The sequence below is a fragment of the Schistocerca piceifrons genome, chromosome 9 (assembly GCF_021461385.2).
Source record: "Schistocerca piceifrons isolate TAMUIC-IGC-003096 chromosome 9, iqSchPice1.1, whole genome shotgun sequence".
NCBI classification, from domain to species: domain Eukaryota; kingdom Metazoa; phylum Arthropoda; class Insecta; order Orthoptera; family Acrididae; genus Schistocerca; species Schistocerca piceifrons.
Window position 1 is genome coordinate 21,217,893 of NC_060146.1, and position 17,294 is coordinate 21,235,186.

Below are 17,294 nucleotides of genomic sequence, written 5' to 3' on the forward strand. Positions count from 1 at the left end.
TTGTCTCCCCCATCATGTGCTGCGGCTCGTAGTCTGGCTTCAACTACCAGAGACTGTGGTCGTGTGTGTACGAGTTTTGTTTGCGTAACTGTGTGTTTTCTTTTTTCTTTTCTTTTTTTTTTTAAAAAAAAGCCTTGTTGACCAAGAGCTCATTTTGTGATAGTCTTTTTGTTGTGCCTATCTGCAACTCAGGACCTCCACTATATGGTGAGTAGCAACTATCCTGTCTGTAATATTGTAATGTGCATTGCATCATCAAGACATATGCATTTTGATTTTTATTCCCAAAGAGAGAACCGTGTTGATCAGCTTAGTAAACTTTTACATAAATTCTGGCACATTGTCTCCTTTTCTCTCTCAGAAAAGGGCAATATATTAAAACTGATGAATTTTAACATAAAACATGCCAAATGTGAATACTGCGTAATTCTGAAGAAATGGCAGACTCAAATACAAGCAATGTAAGCAATTCTTTCATCCAGTACTGCAAAACAAAAGTGTATATAAGCGTATAAGAAAATTGAAAACTAGATCAGCAATCAATTTTTTGCTGTGATATATTTCGTTAAACAGTTTGGCTGCATCTTAACTAAATAAAGATATTTCGTTTTCCACTGGATGTGTGAATATAATTTCAATTTCATCCAGATTAACGTATTACCAAACTACAGAAATCCCTCTTATTCAACTCCAGCACTTACCTTGCAACTGTACCAAACAAGCTTAATGGAATGCAAGCTTCAGATTTAATGTGTCAATCACACTTTAGGGTTGGAAAACATGGTAACTACACTAAACAAAGAAGGAAAAAAATTTTAACAATCTTGCTTTCTTCTCTATACAACACTGTTTTGCAGCATCAATCTAGTAGCAAATGCTAAATGTTAGTACTCTGAATGCAATGCAAGTATGTGTGTATTCATTTTTATAGCAACAGGAAAAAATATCAAATTTTTAAATGTTTAGGAATTTTGTTCTCATTCTTACCATAATCTATAAACTTAAACACATCAATGTCATTCCCATTTCCGAGGATAATTTTCATTTTCTGCTGATACATGATGAAACAACTTCTCATCCTCAGTGGCCACATTAATTAGGTTTCGTAATCTGGAGAGCAACTCCTGTAATAAAAAGAATAATTCATTACTGTGCAGGAGCGACACTAAAAACACCGATTAACTTCAAAGCTGTCCTCCATTGGATGGCAATCGAGCATAAAAAAAGTTACTGAGTTGTTTTCTTCTATACACTATACTGTTATATGGCATTAATACAGAACAAATAAATACTTTAATATTACGAACGCATTACAAAAATACTGTCCATTCAAATTTTAAAATATAAATAAAGAGCAAATTTAAAGCTGACAATACCTCTTTATGTTTCAATTTAGCTTCTAGCTGTTTTATATGTTCTCTCTGGATTCTCTCAACTTCTTTAAATTTATGAAGTTGAATGTTGAGAAAATGTTTGAATGGCTGCAGAGTTTCTAATTGTGTTCTAGCGAAGGTTTCAACTGTTACTCTGTTTCTCTGGACCTGAAATTATTTAAAAAAAATTAATAAAAATACATATTCTGAAAATATTAACCATGAAATCTAGATCCATCTTCACTGGCCCCTCCAAATTGACAGGTATATTCAAAGAAATTTTGGGTTTGCAGACTGTGACCATTAACAACACTCCAGGATATTTCAGTTTGACACCTGCCAGTCATCTGTAGGTGAGTCGTTCAAGGCTGATGAAGAATTGCCCCATTACGAATTCATTAGTGTAATTCATGTGTTCTACATGGGCTTTAAGATTGTGGTGACAGAAGACCTAGTGGAACTGCTGAACTTAGTTGCTGCTCATGATGGCCATCAGTATGCTATATTGTCTCTGATTACAGCAAATTGTGGAAATGATGGGGTCCACAGTTGGTAGCCACTATCACAGTTCATCAGATTTTTTGTCATGTGAATTTCCATGGATTCTTTAGTAATGGGGTCCCAAAAACTTACTCCATTGATTGTCCGGTAAAGGTACAATGAATGCTCAGCTGCAAAAGACGAATGCTTCATTGACATTCAGTGCAGAGTGTGTGTGTGTGTGTGTGTGTGTGTGTGTGTGTGTGTGTGTGTGTGTGTGTGTGTGTGTGTGTGCGCGCGCGCGTGTGGGCGCGCGCGTGCGCGCCTGCATCCACACGCGTGTTTTCTGACAAAGGTTTTGGTCAAAAGCTAATTGTGTAGCAGTCTTAATTGTCCCTGTCTCCAACTCAATGTGTCATCTCTTCAGTGAGTAGCAATCTTTCCTTTTTCTTCTATAGTTGATATTCCAACCTGGAGATTTCATCATTTAATTATGAAGGTCAATTACACAAAATATGTACTAAGAGAATATAATTGAAAAATGTGAATTTGGGAAGAATGGATAATTAAAGCAATAGAAAAGAACAGAATTACTCATGAAACCGAAAACTGTGTCAAAGACAAAAGTAGTTTGTTGATCTCTGACATATAGATCACATGAACCAAACAGTCCATAAACATCTACAATTATACTCCCCAAATCATTGTGAGGTGCTTGTCAGAGGATACATCCCATTGTATCAGTTGTTAGGGCTTCCTCCCATTGCATTCACGCGGGAAAAATGATGGCTTAAATATCTCTTTATACACAGAATTGCAGTATATTCCTAGATTCACCATTTAATGTTTGTTCTAGAAACTTTCTAAGCAGGTTTTCACAGAATAGTTTGTGTATCTTCAGTTGTGCCAGTCCATTCCTTTCAGCATTTTCAGACACCACCATAAGTCAAACAACCTGGTTATGATTTGTGCTGCTCTTCTTTGTATCCGTTAATTTCCCTCATAAGTACTATTTGTTAAGGGTCCCACGCACTTGGGCAATATTCTATAATGGGTCGCACGAGTGTTTTGTATGCAAGATCCGCAATTTGCCACCTGCTTTACCAATGACTGACTGATCATTCCACTTCATATCCCTACAAATTGTTACTCCCATGTATCTGTTTGAGGTGACCGATTTCAACAGTGACTCACTGATGTTACAGTCACAGGATTTCACTCTGTGAAATGCACAATTTTACATATCCAAAAATCTAAAGCAAGTTGCCAATCTTTGCATCACTTTGAAATATTTTCAAGATCTGATTGCATATTTGCACAGCTTCTTTCAGAAGTTATTTCATTACACACCTGTGTCAAGTCTGAGGCTCCTGTTGATGCTGTCTGAAAGGTCACTAGAATACAACATGATCAGCAAGGACCCCCAACACACTTCCCTGGGACACACCCGAAGAACTTTTACATCTGTCAGTGATCCCCATCCAAGACTTGCTGGATACTCCTTACCAAAAAAATCTATAATTCAGTCACAAATTTCATTTGATACCCCCATACAATCTTACTTTTGATAATAAGTGTAGAAATGGTACAGAGTCAAATGCTTTTCAAAATCGAGGCAAGCATGCATCTGTCTTACCACTTTGATCCAAAGCTTTCAAACAAAATAGGTCCCAAGACTATACAACAAATCAAGGTCAAGCATATTGGATGGAAGTTTTGTGGATGATTTTTACTACCCTTCTAGTTGGTAGGTGTGATATGTGCTTTCTTCCATCTACTAGACATGCTTCTCTGACAGATCTATTGTAGTTAAAAGAGGAATTAACTCTGCTGCAAATTCAGTACAGCTATTCCATTTGGCCCTGGAGCTTTGCTCAATTTTAACAATTTCAGTTGTTTCTCAAAATCACCAACACATCTATTTCACTCACCTTTTCAGTAGAAAGAGAATTACATTGGGATAAATCTCCTGGGTGCTCCTTTTGAGAACAGAGTTAAGCATTTCTGCTTTTGCTTTGCTACCCAAAATTTCATTTCCCATCTCATCTGTGCCACAAACAGCCTTTACATATAACCAGAATTACCTTTGGATTTTGTGAAAGATCATCCAACAATATTCTGCTTAAGTAGTCACCCCAAATAAAATCTGCAAGTATTTGTGAATCACTTTAAATGACACACCGAACTATACAACTACCACAGCACTAGTTTCATTGTTGTATTACTTGGATGGTGTGATGGTTTGTTTTGGAATTTGTACACTAAAAAGCGCAGGAGTGAGTATCAAAACCATTAAATATTACCTACTGGTGTATTAAAATAGAACAGAGACTAAAAAGAATAAAAATAAAAACATTTGAGAGCATGCACATACAAATTAGTTTTATAGAGTTATATAACTGTTACATAAAATTATTATTACATATATGGCAGTTTAACAAACACAGTAAATTATATTTTTATAATAGAAGGAAACATTCCACGTGGGAAAAATTATATATAAAAACAAAGATGAGGTGACTTACCGAACGAAAGCGCTGGCAGGTCGATAGACACACAAACAAACACAAACATACACACAAAATTCAAGCTTTCGCAAGTGTCTGTATGTGTGGATGGATATGTGCGTGTGTGCGAGTGTATACCTGTCCTTTTTTCCCCCTAAGGTAAGTCTCTCCGCTCCCGGGATTGGAATGACTCCTTACCCTCTCGCTTAAAACCCACTTCCTTTCGTCTTCCCCTCTCCTTCCCTCTTTCCTGATGAGGCAACAGTTTGTTGCGAAAGCTTGAATTTTGTGTGTATGTTTGTGTTTGTTAGTGTGTCTATCGACCTGCCAGCGCTTTCGTTCAGTAAGTCACCTCATCTTTGTTTTTATATATAAATTATATTTTTAGATACATCTGGCAAACTGACAATAATAGTAATGAAAGACAACAAACCAGCTACCCTTGAGAAACTTCCTACCTCTCCACATCAGAGAAGCCTTAAAATAAACAAAAATTAAAAAAGAAAGGGCTTGTTTATTCCATTATCAGCTAGACTAGAAGTTAATATTCCCAGATATAACAATAACTTCATTATAAAAAAATGAAACATCTGTTCTCCAAATGTTCTGAAAAGGAAAGTTACTACTCACAATATAGCAGAGACGCTGAGTCGCAGATAAGCACAACAAAAAGAATGTCACACATAAAGCTTTTGGCCCATAATGCCTTCGTCAAAAATAAACAACACACACTCGCCTGCAGTCTCAGGCAGCTGTAGCCACACTGCGATGGGAAGGGTGACTGGGTGGGGTAAGGAGAAGGCTGTGGCAGGGAGGGAAAAGGATGATAGGATAGAGGCTGCGGACAGTGCAGTGCTGCTCGGGAGTGTGCAGGGATGAGGTGAAGAGAGGATAGGGCAGCTATGTGCAGTCATAAGGTTAGATGGAAGACCGAGGAGGGGGGAGGGCAGTGGTAGCGGAAAAGAAGAGAAGTAAAAAGACTGGTTGCAATGGTGGAATGAGGCCTGTATAGTGTTGGAACAGGAACAGAGAGGCTGGATGAGTGATGTCAATAACTAACGAAGGTTGTGGCCAGGAGGGTTAGGGGAATGCAGGATATATTGCAGGGAAAGTTCCCACCTGCACAATTCAGAAAAGCTGGTGTTGGTGGGAAGGATCCATATGGCACAGGCTTTGAAACAGTCACTGAAATGAAAGATGTTATGTTTGGCAGTGTGATCAGCAACACCATTCATGAGGACAGACAGCCTGTTAGTTGTCATGCCCACGTACAATGCAACACAGTGGTTGTACCTTAGCTTGTAGACCACATGACTGGTTTCACAGGTAGTCCTGCCTTTAATGGGATAGGAGAATTTGTGTCCAGACTGGAGCAGGTGGTGGTGGTGGTGGTGGTGGTGGTGGGAGGATGTATGGGGCAGGTCTTGCATCTAAGTCTATTACAGGAGAATGAACCATGAGGTTGGGGTTGGGTGCAGGGGTTTTGTGGGGTTGGACAAGTAGAATGTGTAGGTTTGGTGGATGGCGGAACACCACTGCGGGAGAGGTGGGTTGGATAGTGGGCAGGACATTTCTCATTTCAGGGCATGACGAGAGAAAGTCAAAACCCTAGCAGAGAACGTAATTCAGTTGCTTCAAACCTGAGTGGTACACAATTACAAGGAGAATGCTGCTCTGTGGCCAGATGGTGGGGCTTTGGGAGGTGATGGGAGACTGGGAAGGTAAGGCACGAGAGATTTGTTTTTGTAAAAGATGGGGAAGGGGTCAGTGGATGCTTCAGTGAGGTCCTTGTATATTTCGAGAGGGACTGCTCGACATTGCAGATGTGATGACCACGGGGACTAGGCTGTAGGGGAGTGATTTTATGGTATGGAACGAGTGGCAACTGCAGAAGTGGAGGTATTGCTGGTAGTTAGTAGGTTTGATATGGACAGAGGTACTGATGAAGCTATCTTTGAGGTGGAGGTCAACATCTAGGAAGGTGGCTTGTTGGGTTGAGTAGGACCATGTGAAGCAAATGGGGACAAATTGAGGTTCTGGAGGAATGTGGATAGGATGTCCTCACCCTCGATCCAAATTGCAAAGACGTCATCAATGAATCTGAATCACGTGAAGGGTTTAGGATTGAGTGTATATAGAAAGGATTCCTCTATCCTCTAGATGGCCCATGAATAGGTTAGCACAAGATGATGCCATGCGGATGCCCATAGCATTAGCACAGGTAATCATTTCAGAGGAGAAGTACAGTAGTTGTGGGTGAGGATACAGTCGGTCATGGCAACTGGTAAGGAGCTTGTTGGTTTGGAATCCATCAAGTGTTGGGAAATGTAGTGTTCAATAGTGGTAGGCCATGAGCATTACAGATGTTAGTGTGAAGGGAGGTGCAGCAATAATGATGTGCAGGGCACTGTGTGGCAAAGGGATAGGAACTGTGGAGAGTCAGTGTAGGAAATGGCTGGTATCTTTTATATAGGAGGGTAGGTTCTGGGTAATAGGTTGAAGGTGTTGGTGTACGAGAGCAGAGATTCTCAATGGGGGCACAGTAACAGGCCACAATGGGGCTTTCTGAGTGGTAAGGTTTACGGACTTTAGGAAGCTTGTAGAATGTAGGAGTGCAGGGAATGGTAGGGGTGTGTAGAGATCTGGAATCTTGGGAGTGACTAGAGATCCCTCTGTATTACTGGAATGATGTCACTGTGGCAAGGTTTTTAGGTGGAGGTATCTGACAGCTGACCTCCTGCCAGATAATCCTTATGGTTCAAATCAACAGTTGTGGAACCTTTGTCTGCAGGTACAATTATAAGATCAGGATCAGATTTTAGATGGTGGACTGCAGATCTTTCTGTGGATGTAAGGTTAGTTGCAGGCTGAGGGATCTGGGGAATGATAGTGAGGCAAGGTTCAAGGTTAAGAAATTCTGGAAAGTTAACAGGTGGTGATTTGGGGGCAGTGGGGGTGGATCACGGTTGGATGCAGGAGTGAACTGAATTAGGCAGGGTTCAACATTGGCCTTTGATTGAGTCTGATTGGTAGAGTTGGTGGGGAAAAAGTGTTTCCACTGATGGGACCGGGGGAAGGTTGGATGGAGAAGGGACCAAACTAGGCAGTGATCAGTCCCTGCGACCTTAGATTAACTAAAACCAATAAAATCCCACATCATGAAGATAGCCCTGAGCAGGGGCGGATATGGTCCACTGCGTGCAAGATGGCTACCAATTCTGCAGTAAAAACACCACAGCCATCTGGCAAGGAACGAAGTTCTGTGTGTCGCAGTTAGGTGTAAGCAAAACCAGAGCGACCAGCAACCATGGAGCCATCAGTATAGATCATAGAACACTTCTGAACCCTGAAAAATTCTGAGCAGACAGGAGAACTGGTGGCAAAGAGCCATTGGAGGGACAGAATCCTTTGAATCGATTGAGAGATCAAGACAGAGCTGTGACCGAGAAGAACACCATGGAGGGGTACGTGCATGAGCGGAGAAGAGTGGCGGTAAAGGCAGTTGCTGGAGCTCAGAAAAGAGCGACTGAATGCGGGCAGCCATGGTGAGCCCACATCGTGGTCACCACTGTGGCAGGGTGATCTTCATGTCTGGATAAAGGATACCATATTTAGGTGCTTTGGGGTGCAGCGAATGCGGAGCGCATTAGATATGAACTGTTGCTCGCGCGAAACTTGCAGTGGGGGAATCCCTGCCTCTGCGAGAAGGCTAAGTACGGGGCTAGTCTGGAAGGCACCAGTCACAAGTCACACCCCACAGTGGTGGATGCGGTCTAATATCTGCAGTGTCGAAGATGACGCAGAACCATAGACAGGACTTCCACAGTCTAAACGAGACTGGACCAACGCTTGATACAACTGCAGGAGAACGGAGCGGTCTGCACCCTAGGACGTATTGCACAGACACCTAAGAACATTTAGATGGGACCAATACGTCCTCTTCAACTGGCAAAGATGAGGGAGCCATGTCAACTGGGCATCGAAGACCAGACCCAAGAAGTGATGGGTGTCCACCACCTCGAGGGGCTGGCCATCAAGGAACAGTTCCGGATGAGGATGGACTGTACAGCAATGGCAGAAATGCGTGACATGTCTTGGCCGCCAAAAACTGAAAGCCATGGGGAAGAGCCCTGAGCGCGCCCGACAGATTGCTCCTGTAGACAGTGTTCTGCAGCGCCCATTACGGAGGAGGCGAGGTAGATACAAAAATCGTCAGCATACAAAGAGGGGGACACTATTGGCCCAACAGCTGTCACCAGACCATTAAAGGCTATGAGAAAGGGAAGTACGCTCAGCACAGAACCCTGTGGAACCCCATTTTCTTGCCGATGGGGAGAGCTGTAGGAGGAGCCAACTTGGACTCAAAAAGAGCAACAAGAAAGGGAGTTACGGATAAAAACGGGCAGAGCACCACGAAGGTCTCATACATGAAGGGTGGTGAGGATGTGGTGGCGCCAGGTGGTGTCATAGGCTTTACGCAGATCAAAGAAGCCTGCAAGGATGTGTTGCCGATGGGAAAATGCCAACTGGATAGCAGACTCCAGGTGGACCAAGCTATCCACCGTAGAACGGCCACAGCGAAAACCACTTTGAGTCGAGACAAAAGGTCGTGCGATTCAAGGATCCAAATCAGCCACCAACTCCATGAGTTCAAGGAGCTTGCAGAGGGTGGTAGTAAGGCTAATTGGATGGTAGCTATCCAACTGAAGAGGCAGCTTCCCTGGCTTCAACACCAGAACAACAATGCTTTCCTGCCACTGGGTAGGAGAGACTCCCTCACTCCACACACGGTCGAAGAGGGTCAGTATATGATGGTGGCCAGCCACTGATAAGTGTTGGAGCATTTGGTTATGTATCCAATCCGGTCCAGGAGCTGTGTCAGGACAAAGGGCGAGGGCGCTGGCAAATTCCCATTCACTGAATGGGGCATTATATGGCTCCGAGCAGCGAGAAACAAAAGACAAATGCAGTTGTTCTGAACACTCTTTCAGGAGAAGGAATGTAGACGGATACTGAGCCAATGCCGAACCTTGAGCAAAGTGTAGAGCGAAATTTTCTGCTACAAAGTCTGGATTGGTAAGGACAACACCATGCACAGAAATTCCAGCAACCCCGGTGGGAGGATGTGGTCAAAAATTCGCCTGAGTTTCACCCAGGCTTGTGAAGAGGGGGTGTGGGGCCCAATGGCAGCTACACAACGTTCCCAGCAAATCCGTTACTTAAATTTGATTAGGTAGCAGTAGAAGGGTGCCGCTTGAAGTGTTGAAGAGCACGGTGGCGGTCTTTTATGGCTGCAGCAATTTCTGGAGTCCACCAAGGGACCATCATCAGCGGGGGGAACCTGAAGAAGAAGGGATTGCTGAAACAGCTGCTGAAAGGATGGCGGCAGTTAAAGCCTGAGTAGATTCATCAACACTGTCGTGTGGCAATACGGGGGGGATGGGAGCAGAGGAGAAGGCACCTCAATCAGCCTTAGATACGGCCCACCTGGGAGGCTGATGGAGCGAGAGGCACTGAACGAAGGTCAAAACAATCGGGTAATGGTCGCTGTCACATAAGTCACCGTGAACACCCCACTGAATGGAGGGAAGAAGGCTGGGACTGCAGATGGAGAGGTCAATGGTTGAGAAAGTGCCATGTGCCACACGAAAGTGTGTGGGAGCGTCTGTGTTTAGTAAACAGAGGTCAAGCGCTGCCAGAACAGCTTCGATTGTCCTGCCCAGGGAAGTGGCCACATGACTACCCAAAGACAGTTGTGGGCATTAAAGTCCCCTAATAACAGGAAGGGAGTTGTTGAAGGGTGGTGAGGGCATGGGATGTGGGCGGCCTGTCAGGTGGGAGGCAGAGATTGTTATTGTTGTGGTCTTCAGTCCTGAGACTGGTTTGATGCAGCTCTCCACGCTACTCTATCCTGTGCAAGCTTCTTCATCTCCCAGTACCTACTGCAGCCTACATCCTTCTGAATCTGCTTAGTGTATTCATCTCTTGGTCTCCCTCTACGATTTTTACCCTCCACACACCCCTCCAATGCTAAATTTGTGATACTTTGATGCCTCAGAACATGTCCTACCAACCGGTCCCTTATTCTCGTCAAGTTGTGCCACAAACTCCTCTTCTCCCCAATTCTATTCAGTACCTCCTCATTAGTTATGTGATCTACCCATCTAATCTTCAGCATTCTTCTGTAGCACCACATCTATTCTCTTCCTGTCCAAACTATTTATTGTCCATGTTTCACTTCCATACATGGCTACACTCCATACAAATACTTTCAGAAACGACTTCCTGACACTTAAATCTATACTCGATGTTAACAAATTTCTCTTCTTCAGAGACGCTTTCCTTGCCATTGCCAATCTACATTTTATATCCTCTCTACTTCGACCATCATCAGTTATTTTGCTCCCCAAATAGCAAACCACCTTTACTACTTTCCAAGCGTCTCATTTCCTAGTCTAATTCCCTCAGCATCACCCAATTTAATTTGACTGCATTCCATTATCCTCGTTTTGCTTTTGTTGATGTTCATCTTATATCCTCCTTCCAAGACACTGTCCATTCCGTTCAACTGCTCTTCCAAGTCCTTTGCTGTCTCTGACAGAATTACAATGTCATCGGCGAACCTTAAAGTTTTTATTTCTTCTCCATGGATTTTAAGGCCTACTCCAAACTTTTCTTTTGTTTCCTTTACTGCTTGCTCAATATACAGATAGAATAGCACCAGGGATAGGCTACAATGCTGTCTCACTCCCTTCCCAACCACTGCTTCCCTTCCATGCCCCTCAACTCTTAACTGCCATCTGCTTTCTGTACAAATTATAAATAGCCTTTTGCTCCCTATATTTTACCCCTGCCACCTTCAAAATTTGTAAGAGAGTATTCCAGTCAACATTGTCAAAAGCTTTCTCTAAGTCTACACATGCTAGGAACATAGGTTTGCCTTTCCTTAATCTAGCTTCTAAGATAAGTCGTAGGGTCAGTATTGCCCCACGTGTTCCAACATTTCTACGGAATCCAAATTGATCTTCCCCGAGGTCTGCTTCTAGCAGTTTTTCCATTCGTCTGTAAAGAAAACACGTTAGTATTTTGCAGCAGTGACTTATTAAACATAGTTCGGCAATTTTCACATCTGTCAACACCTGCTTTCTTTGGGATTGGAATTATTATATTCTTCTTGAAGTCTGAGGGAATTTCGCCTGTCTCATACATCTTGCTCACCAGATGGTAGAGTTTTATGAGGACTGGCTCTCCCAAGGCTCTCAGTAGTTCTAATGGAATGTTGTCTACTCCCGGGGCCTTGTTTCGACTTAGTCCTTTCAGTGCTCTGTCAAACTCTTCATGCAGTATCACATCTCCCATTTCATCTACATCTACATCCTCTTCCATTTCCCTAATGTTGTCCTCAAGAACATCACCCCTGTATTGACCCTCTATATACTCCTTCCACCTTTCTGCTTTCCCTTCTTTGCTTAGAACTGGGTTTCCATCTGAGCTCTTGATATTCATGCAAGTGGTTCTCTTTTCTCCAAAGGTCTCTTTAATTTTCCTGTAGGCAGTATCTATCTTACCCTAGTGAGACAAGCCTCTACATACTTAAATTTGTCCTCTAGCCATCCCTGCTTAGCCATTTTGCACTTCCTGTCGATCTCATTTTTGAGACGTTTGTGTTCCTTTTTACCTGCTTCATTTACTGCATTTTTATATTTTCTCCTTTCATCAATTAAATTCAATATTTCTTCTGTTACCCAAGGATTTCTACTAGCCCTCATCTTTTGACCTACTTGATCCTCTGCTGCCTTCACTACTTCATCCCTCAAAGCTACCCATTCTTCTTCTACTGTATTTCTTTCCCCCATTCCTGCCATTTGTTCCCTTACGCTCTACCTGAAACTCTGTACAACCACTGGTTCGTTCAGTTTATCCAGGTCCCATCTCCTTAAATTCCCACCTTTCTGCAGTTTCTTCAGTTTTAATCTACAGTTCATAACCAATAGACTGTGGTCAGAGTCCACATCTGCCCCTGGAAATGTCTTAAAATTTAAAACCTGGTTCCTAAATCTCTGTCTTACCATTATATAATCTATCTGAAAACTTCTATTATCTCCAGGGTTCTTCCATGTATACAACCTTCCTTCATCATTCTTGAACCAAGTGTTAGCTATGATTAAATTAAGCTCTGTGCAAAATTCTACCAGGCAGCTTCCTCTTTCATTTCTTAGCCTAATCCATATTCAACTACTACGTTTCCTTCTCTTCCTTTTCCTACTCTTTAATTCCAGTCACCCATGACAAATTTTCGTCTCCCTTCACTACCTGAATAATTTCTTTTATCTCATCATACATTTCATCAATTTCTTCATCATCTGCAGAGCTAGTTGGCATATAAACTTGTACTACTGTAGTAGGCATGGGCTTCGTATCTATCTTGGCCACAATAATGCGTTCACTATGCTGTTTGTAGTAGCTTACCCGCACTACTATTTTTTTATTCATTATTAAACCTACTTCTGCATTACCCCTATTTGATTTTGTATTTATAACCCTGTATTCACCTGACCAAAAGTCTTGTTCCTCCTGCCACCGAACTTCACAAATTCCCACTATATCTAACTTTAACCTATCCATTTCCCTTTTTAAATTTTCTAACCTACCTGCCCGATTAAGGGATCTAACATTCCACACTCCGATCCGTAGAACACCAGTTTTCTTTCTCCTGATAACAACGTCCTCCTGAGTAGTCCCCGCCCAGAGATCTGAATGGGGGACTATTTTACCTCTGTAATATTTTACCCAAGAGGATGCCATCATCATTTAATCATACAGTGAAGCTACATGCAGCAGGCAGAGATTACAGACTGTGACTGGAGTGGTCAGATGGCCCCTGACAGCAATAGCTTCCAGAGTGGTATGGAGGGGAACCCGTTTACTAACAATGTCCTTGCAGACCAAGGTGCAAACACCACCAGAAGCCCACAAGGGGCCAATTCGGTTCAGACAGAAAGCGTGGCACCCACAAAGGGTGGGTGAGTAAGAACTGACAAAATGGGTCTCCTGGAGCACAATACAAGCGGCAGAGTAGAAGGAAAGAAGGGGCTGCAACTCTGGAAGGTGACGCAAATAACCATTACAATTCCACTGGAGGTTTCTCAAGTCGGAGTCCAAACTGGAAGCAAATGGACTGGAGTCGGTCACGCCACCTAGTTGCTATCCGTCACCGATAAGGATGGGGTAATATCCATATAGGTGGGGTCAGACACTGTTGGTTCATTGACTGTAGGAGGGGAAGGGTGCACCTCAGGGGGTACCAGACGGGCCTTGCCCTTGTCACTGTGTTTCTGCTTCTTCTCTTGGGAAGGAAGAGAAGGGTAGACTTCAGTGAGGGCCGGCACGGAATTACACCGCGCAATATTGACGCCCACCAGCTGCGGATCACACTGCCGATGTGGAGCAGTAGATCATCTTTCAGGGGGGTGCCGGGAAGAGGAGTCCCGGGAGGGAGCTCCAGTGCCGGTGGCCGCCAAAGGAGGGGAGCACTTCTCCGGCAGGGGAGGGGGAGCAGCACCTGAAGGGGTGGGTATGGGTACTGAGGGGGAGTGGGAGAGGAGGGGTAGGAGTAGGAGGGTGAAGGCGTGGGGTGAAAGGGGGTGGGGGCTGGGAAGAGGAGGGGGGGTAGGAGGGGGAATGGATGTAATTGAAGCAAAACTAGAAGTCATAGACGCGGGATGGAGCCGGTCATATTTTTGACAAGCTTCAGTGTAGGGGAGCCGATCTACGGTTTTGTACTCTTGAATCCTTCTTTCTTTCTTTCTTTCACAAACACCAGGCATGTAGGCGAGTGTGGAGAATGCTGTTTATTACACTTAACACAAATCGGAGGGGAAACACAGGCTTTCCCCTATGGATGGGGCGCCCACAGTCACCACAGAGGTGATCAGTGGTGCAGTGGGAAGATGTGTCCAAATCGTAAGCATTTAAAGCACCTCATCGGTGGTGGAATATAAGGTTTTACATCACACCGATACACCATTACCTTGACCTTCTCTGGGAGGACACCCCCCTCGAATGCCAGGATAAAGGCGCCCGTAGCGATGCGATTACTTGGAGGGCCTCGTTGAACATGGCAGATAAAACGAACCCCCTCGCAGCTCAAGGTTAGCACGGAGCTCCTCGTCAGTTTGCAGAAGAAGATCTCGGTGGAAAATAATGCCCTGTACTGAGTTCAAAGATTGGTGGGGCGTGATGGAGACTGGGGCGTCACTGAGATGGTCACAAGCACGCAGGGTGTCAGATTGGGCAGCAGAAGATGTCTTGATGAGTAAAGCATCGGACCTCATTTTATTCATCTACTCATCGATTCAACTTCGCCATACTTATCTTCAATCGTCTCCACAAAAAACAAAGGCTTAGTCGTGGCAGAACTACCGCCATCCGTCCTGGTACAAACCAAGTACTGAGGGAAAGGTTTCAACCCAAGCCGGCAAGCTTGACCCTCCTCCCAGGGGGTGGCCAGAGAGGGGAAGGCCGAACGATCAGAAGGAGTGTTACATCTGCTACCACTTTTAGAATCTGATACAGAATGTCCAGGATGGTGAAGCTTTTGTCGCTTCATGTTCAACGCGTCCGCCCTAGTACCACCCTCTCCGATCAGGGGTTCACCCCGTGGGCACCACCCAGCAACAGCAAGAGCCGTCTGGCACGGCGGCCATTGCCGGGTGTTCTGGTGCCCCAAAACGATGAGCTTCGACTCCTGGGCATACACGAGGCATTAACATCTCAGGTACTAGTAGTGCGAGACCTGTGGTTTCAGGGGGCTCAGCCAAGTGGGTACTTAACAGTCCCACCTCATGGACTGTCTACCGTGCTGGTGATCTAGCAGGAGGGGGACCAGGGTGCAAAGGGAAAGGGGAGGGGAGAGGGAGAGGAACCTGCACCATGAAAGCTACGTAGGGAGTTCATCCCCAAATGGCACACACTGAACGGAAAATTTTGGAAATGGAGGTCAAACCCTGAGGGGACCAAAAACACCGAAGAGGAGATGGAAACAGCGAAGTAAACAATAGCACAAACCAAAACAAAGCCAGGAGGATAGCCAGGTCGACATAAAGAAGTCCACTAAGAGGGAAATGAGCGGGCAGGGACAAAGGAGTAAGGATAGGGAGGGAGAGGAACAGGGATGCTAATGCAGCCTGGGAAGGAAAGGAAAAGAAAAGAGACTGCAATAGCTCGTGGCCCCGTCTGCGCCACACACATACTCACAAAAGGACTGTGGGCCCCCTGGTGGGCTGGGGGAAGAGAAGGTCTTTAACAAGTCCTGCATTACTGAATTTGAGAGTGGGGCAAAAGGTGAGGCCTTTGGAAAGAACTGAGGAAAGGTTCTTTATAGTGTGTCAGGTCTGTTTAGGTTCTGGATTCAGCGTGATGGTGGGAGGGAGCTTTGGAGGGTGGGGTGAATGTAGCAGACAGGGTTTGTCAGCTATGAGGGGACATGGAAGAGGTGGTGTAGAGGTGGTGGCCAGTGGTATTCCAAGGCAGGAGTAGGAAGTGAGCAGGGTGGAGAACTTTTTGAGGTCCCATTTTGCATGTTGCTCTAGGTCCTGGAGGGCAAAAGTTTCAATGTGTGTTATGGGTTCCAGGATTATTGGATTGCATACCAAGAGAGCTTTACAGATGGAGAGAAGGTTCTGCAAGGAAGTTTTGCAGGATTATGTTGGAGAGGGCTAATGATGGGCAGAAAAAGGTGGAGGTCATTGTGGAAGGAGGGGTTGCAGCTGGAGATGGGTAAGTTGATGGTAAGGACATTTGGGGGTTTCCATCAGCCAAGAAACAACACAGGAACAGTATGGGGACTGGGTTCTTGCTAGGGGTAAGAAAACTTTTCTGTATTGAAACAGATGTACAGATCAAGCAACCATGGTGGTGGAAAAATGCGAAAAATTATGCAAATAATGTATAATGATACCTGAAAAGATTCGCAAAAGTACACCCAAATATGTGGGAAAAAAGTCACGACAAGGATGGAACGGAAGCAAAAGGGAGAAGCAAGACAAAATCAGAGCGAGTTGACAACAGCGAAAACTCACTAAAGTTGGCGTTAAGTCACAATGAGCTCAAAGAAAAGATATAAATAATATACGAGGTGCATTCAAGTTCTAAGGCCTCCGATTTTTTTCTAATTAACTACTCACCCGAAATCGATGAAACTGGCGTTACTTCTCGACGTAATCGCCCTGCAGACGTACACATTTTTCACAACGCTGACGCCATGATTCCATGGCAGCGGCGAAGGCTTCTTTAGGAGTCTGTTTTGACCACTGGAAAATCGCTGAGGCAATAGCAGCACGGCTGGTGAATGTGCGGCCACAGAGAGTGTCTTTCATTGTTGGAAAAAGCCATAAGTCACTAGGAGCCAGGTCAGGTGAGTAGGGAGCATGAGGAAGTTGTTATCACGAAGAAACTGTTGCGTAACGTTAGCTCTATGTGCGGGTGCGTTGTCTTGGTGAAACAGCACACGCGCAGCCCTTCCCGGACGTTTTTGTTGCAGTGCAGGAAGGAATTTGTTCTTCAAAACATTTTTGTAGGATGCACCTGTTACCGTAGTGCCATTTGGAACGCAATGGGTAAGGATTACACCATCGCTGTCCCAGAACATGGACTCCATAATTTTTTTGAGCCCTGGCGGTTACCCGAAATTTTTTTGGTGGCGGTGAATCTGTGTGCTTCCATTGAGCTGACTGGCGCTTTGTTTCTGGATTGAAAAATGGCATCCACGTCTCATCCATTGTCACAAGCGACGAAAAGAAAGTCCCATTCATGCTGTCGTTGCGCGTCAACATTGCTTGGCAACATGGCACACGGACAGCCATGTGGTCGACCGTCAGCATTCGTGGCACCCACCTGGATGACACTTTTCGCATTTTCAGGTCGTCATGCACGA

At 44.5% G+C, this 17,294-nt stretch overlaps 1 protein-coding gene across 3 annotated transcripts in view; it reads right to left on the bottom strand.

Moving 5' to 3' along the window:
• Positions 1 to 17,294, bottom strand: part of LOC124717267 — a 90,998-nt gene that overhangs the window by 7,169 nt on the left and 66,535 nt on the right. For all 3 annotated transcript variants that reach the window (XM_047244074.1, XM_047244073.1, XM_047244075.1), the window contains exons 8-9: positions 1,377 to 1,541; positions 988 to 1,124 (exon numbers count right to left, since the gene is read on the bottom strand). In XM_047244074.1, the coding sequence (XP_047100030.1) occupies positions 1,017 to 1,124; positions 1,377 to 1,541 (273 nt within the window). In that variant the 3' untranslated portion in view covers positions 988 to 1,016. The remainder of the gene's footprint in view (positions 1 to 987; positions 1,125 to 1,376; positions 1,542 to 17,294) is intronic.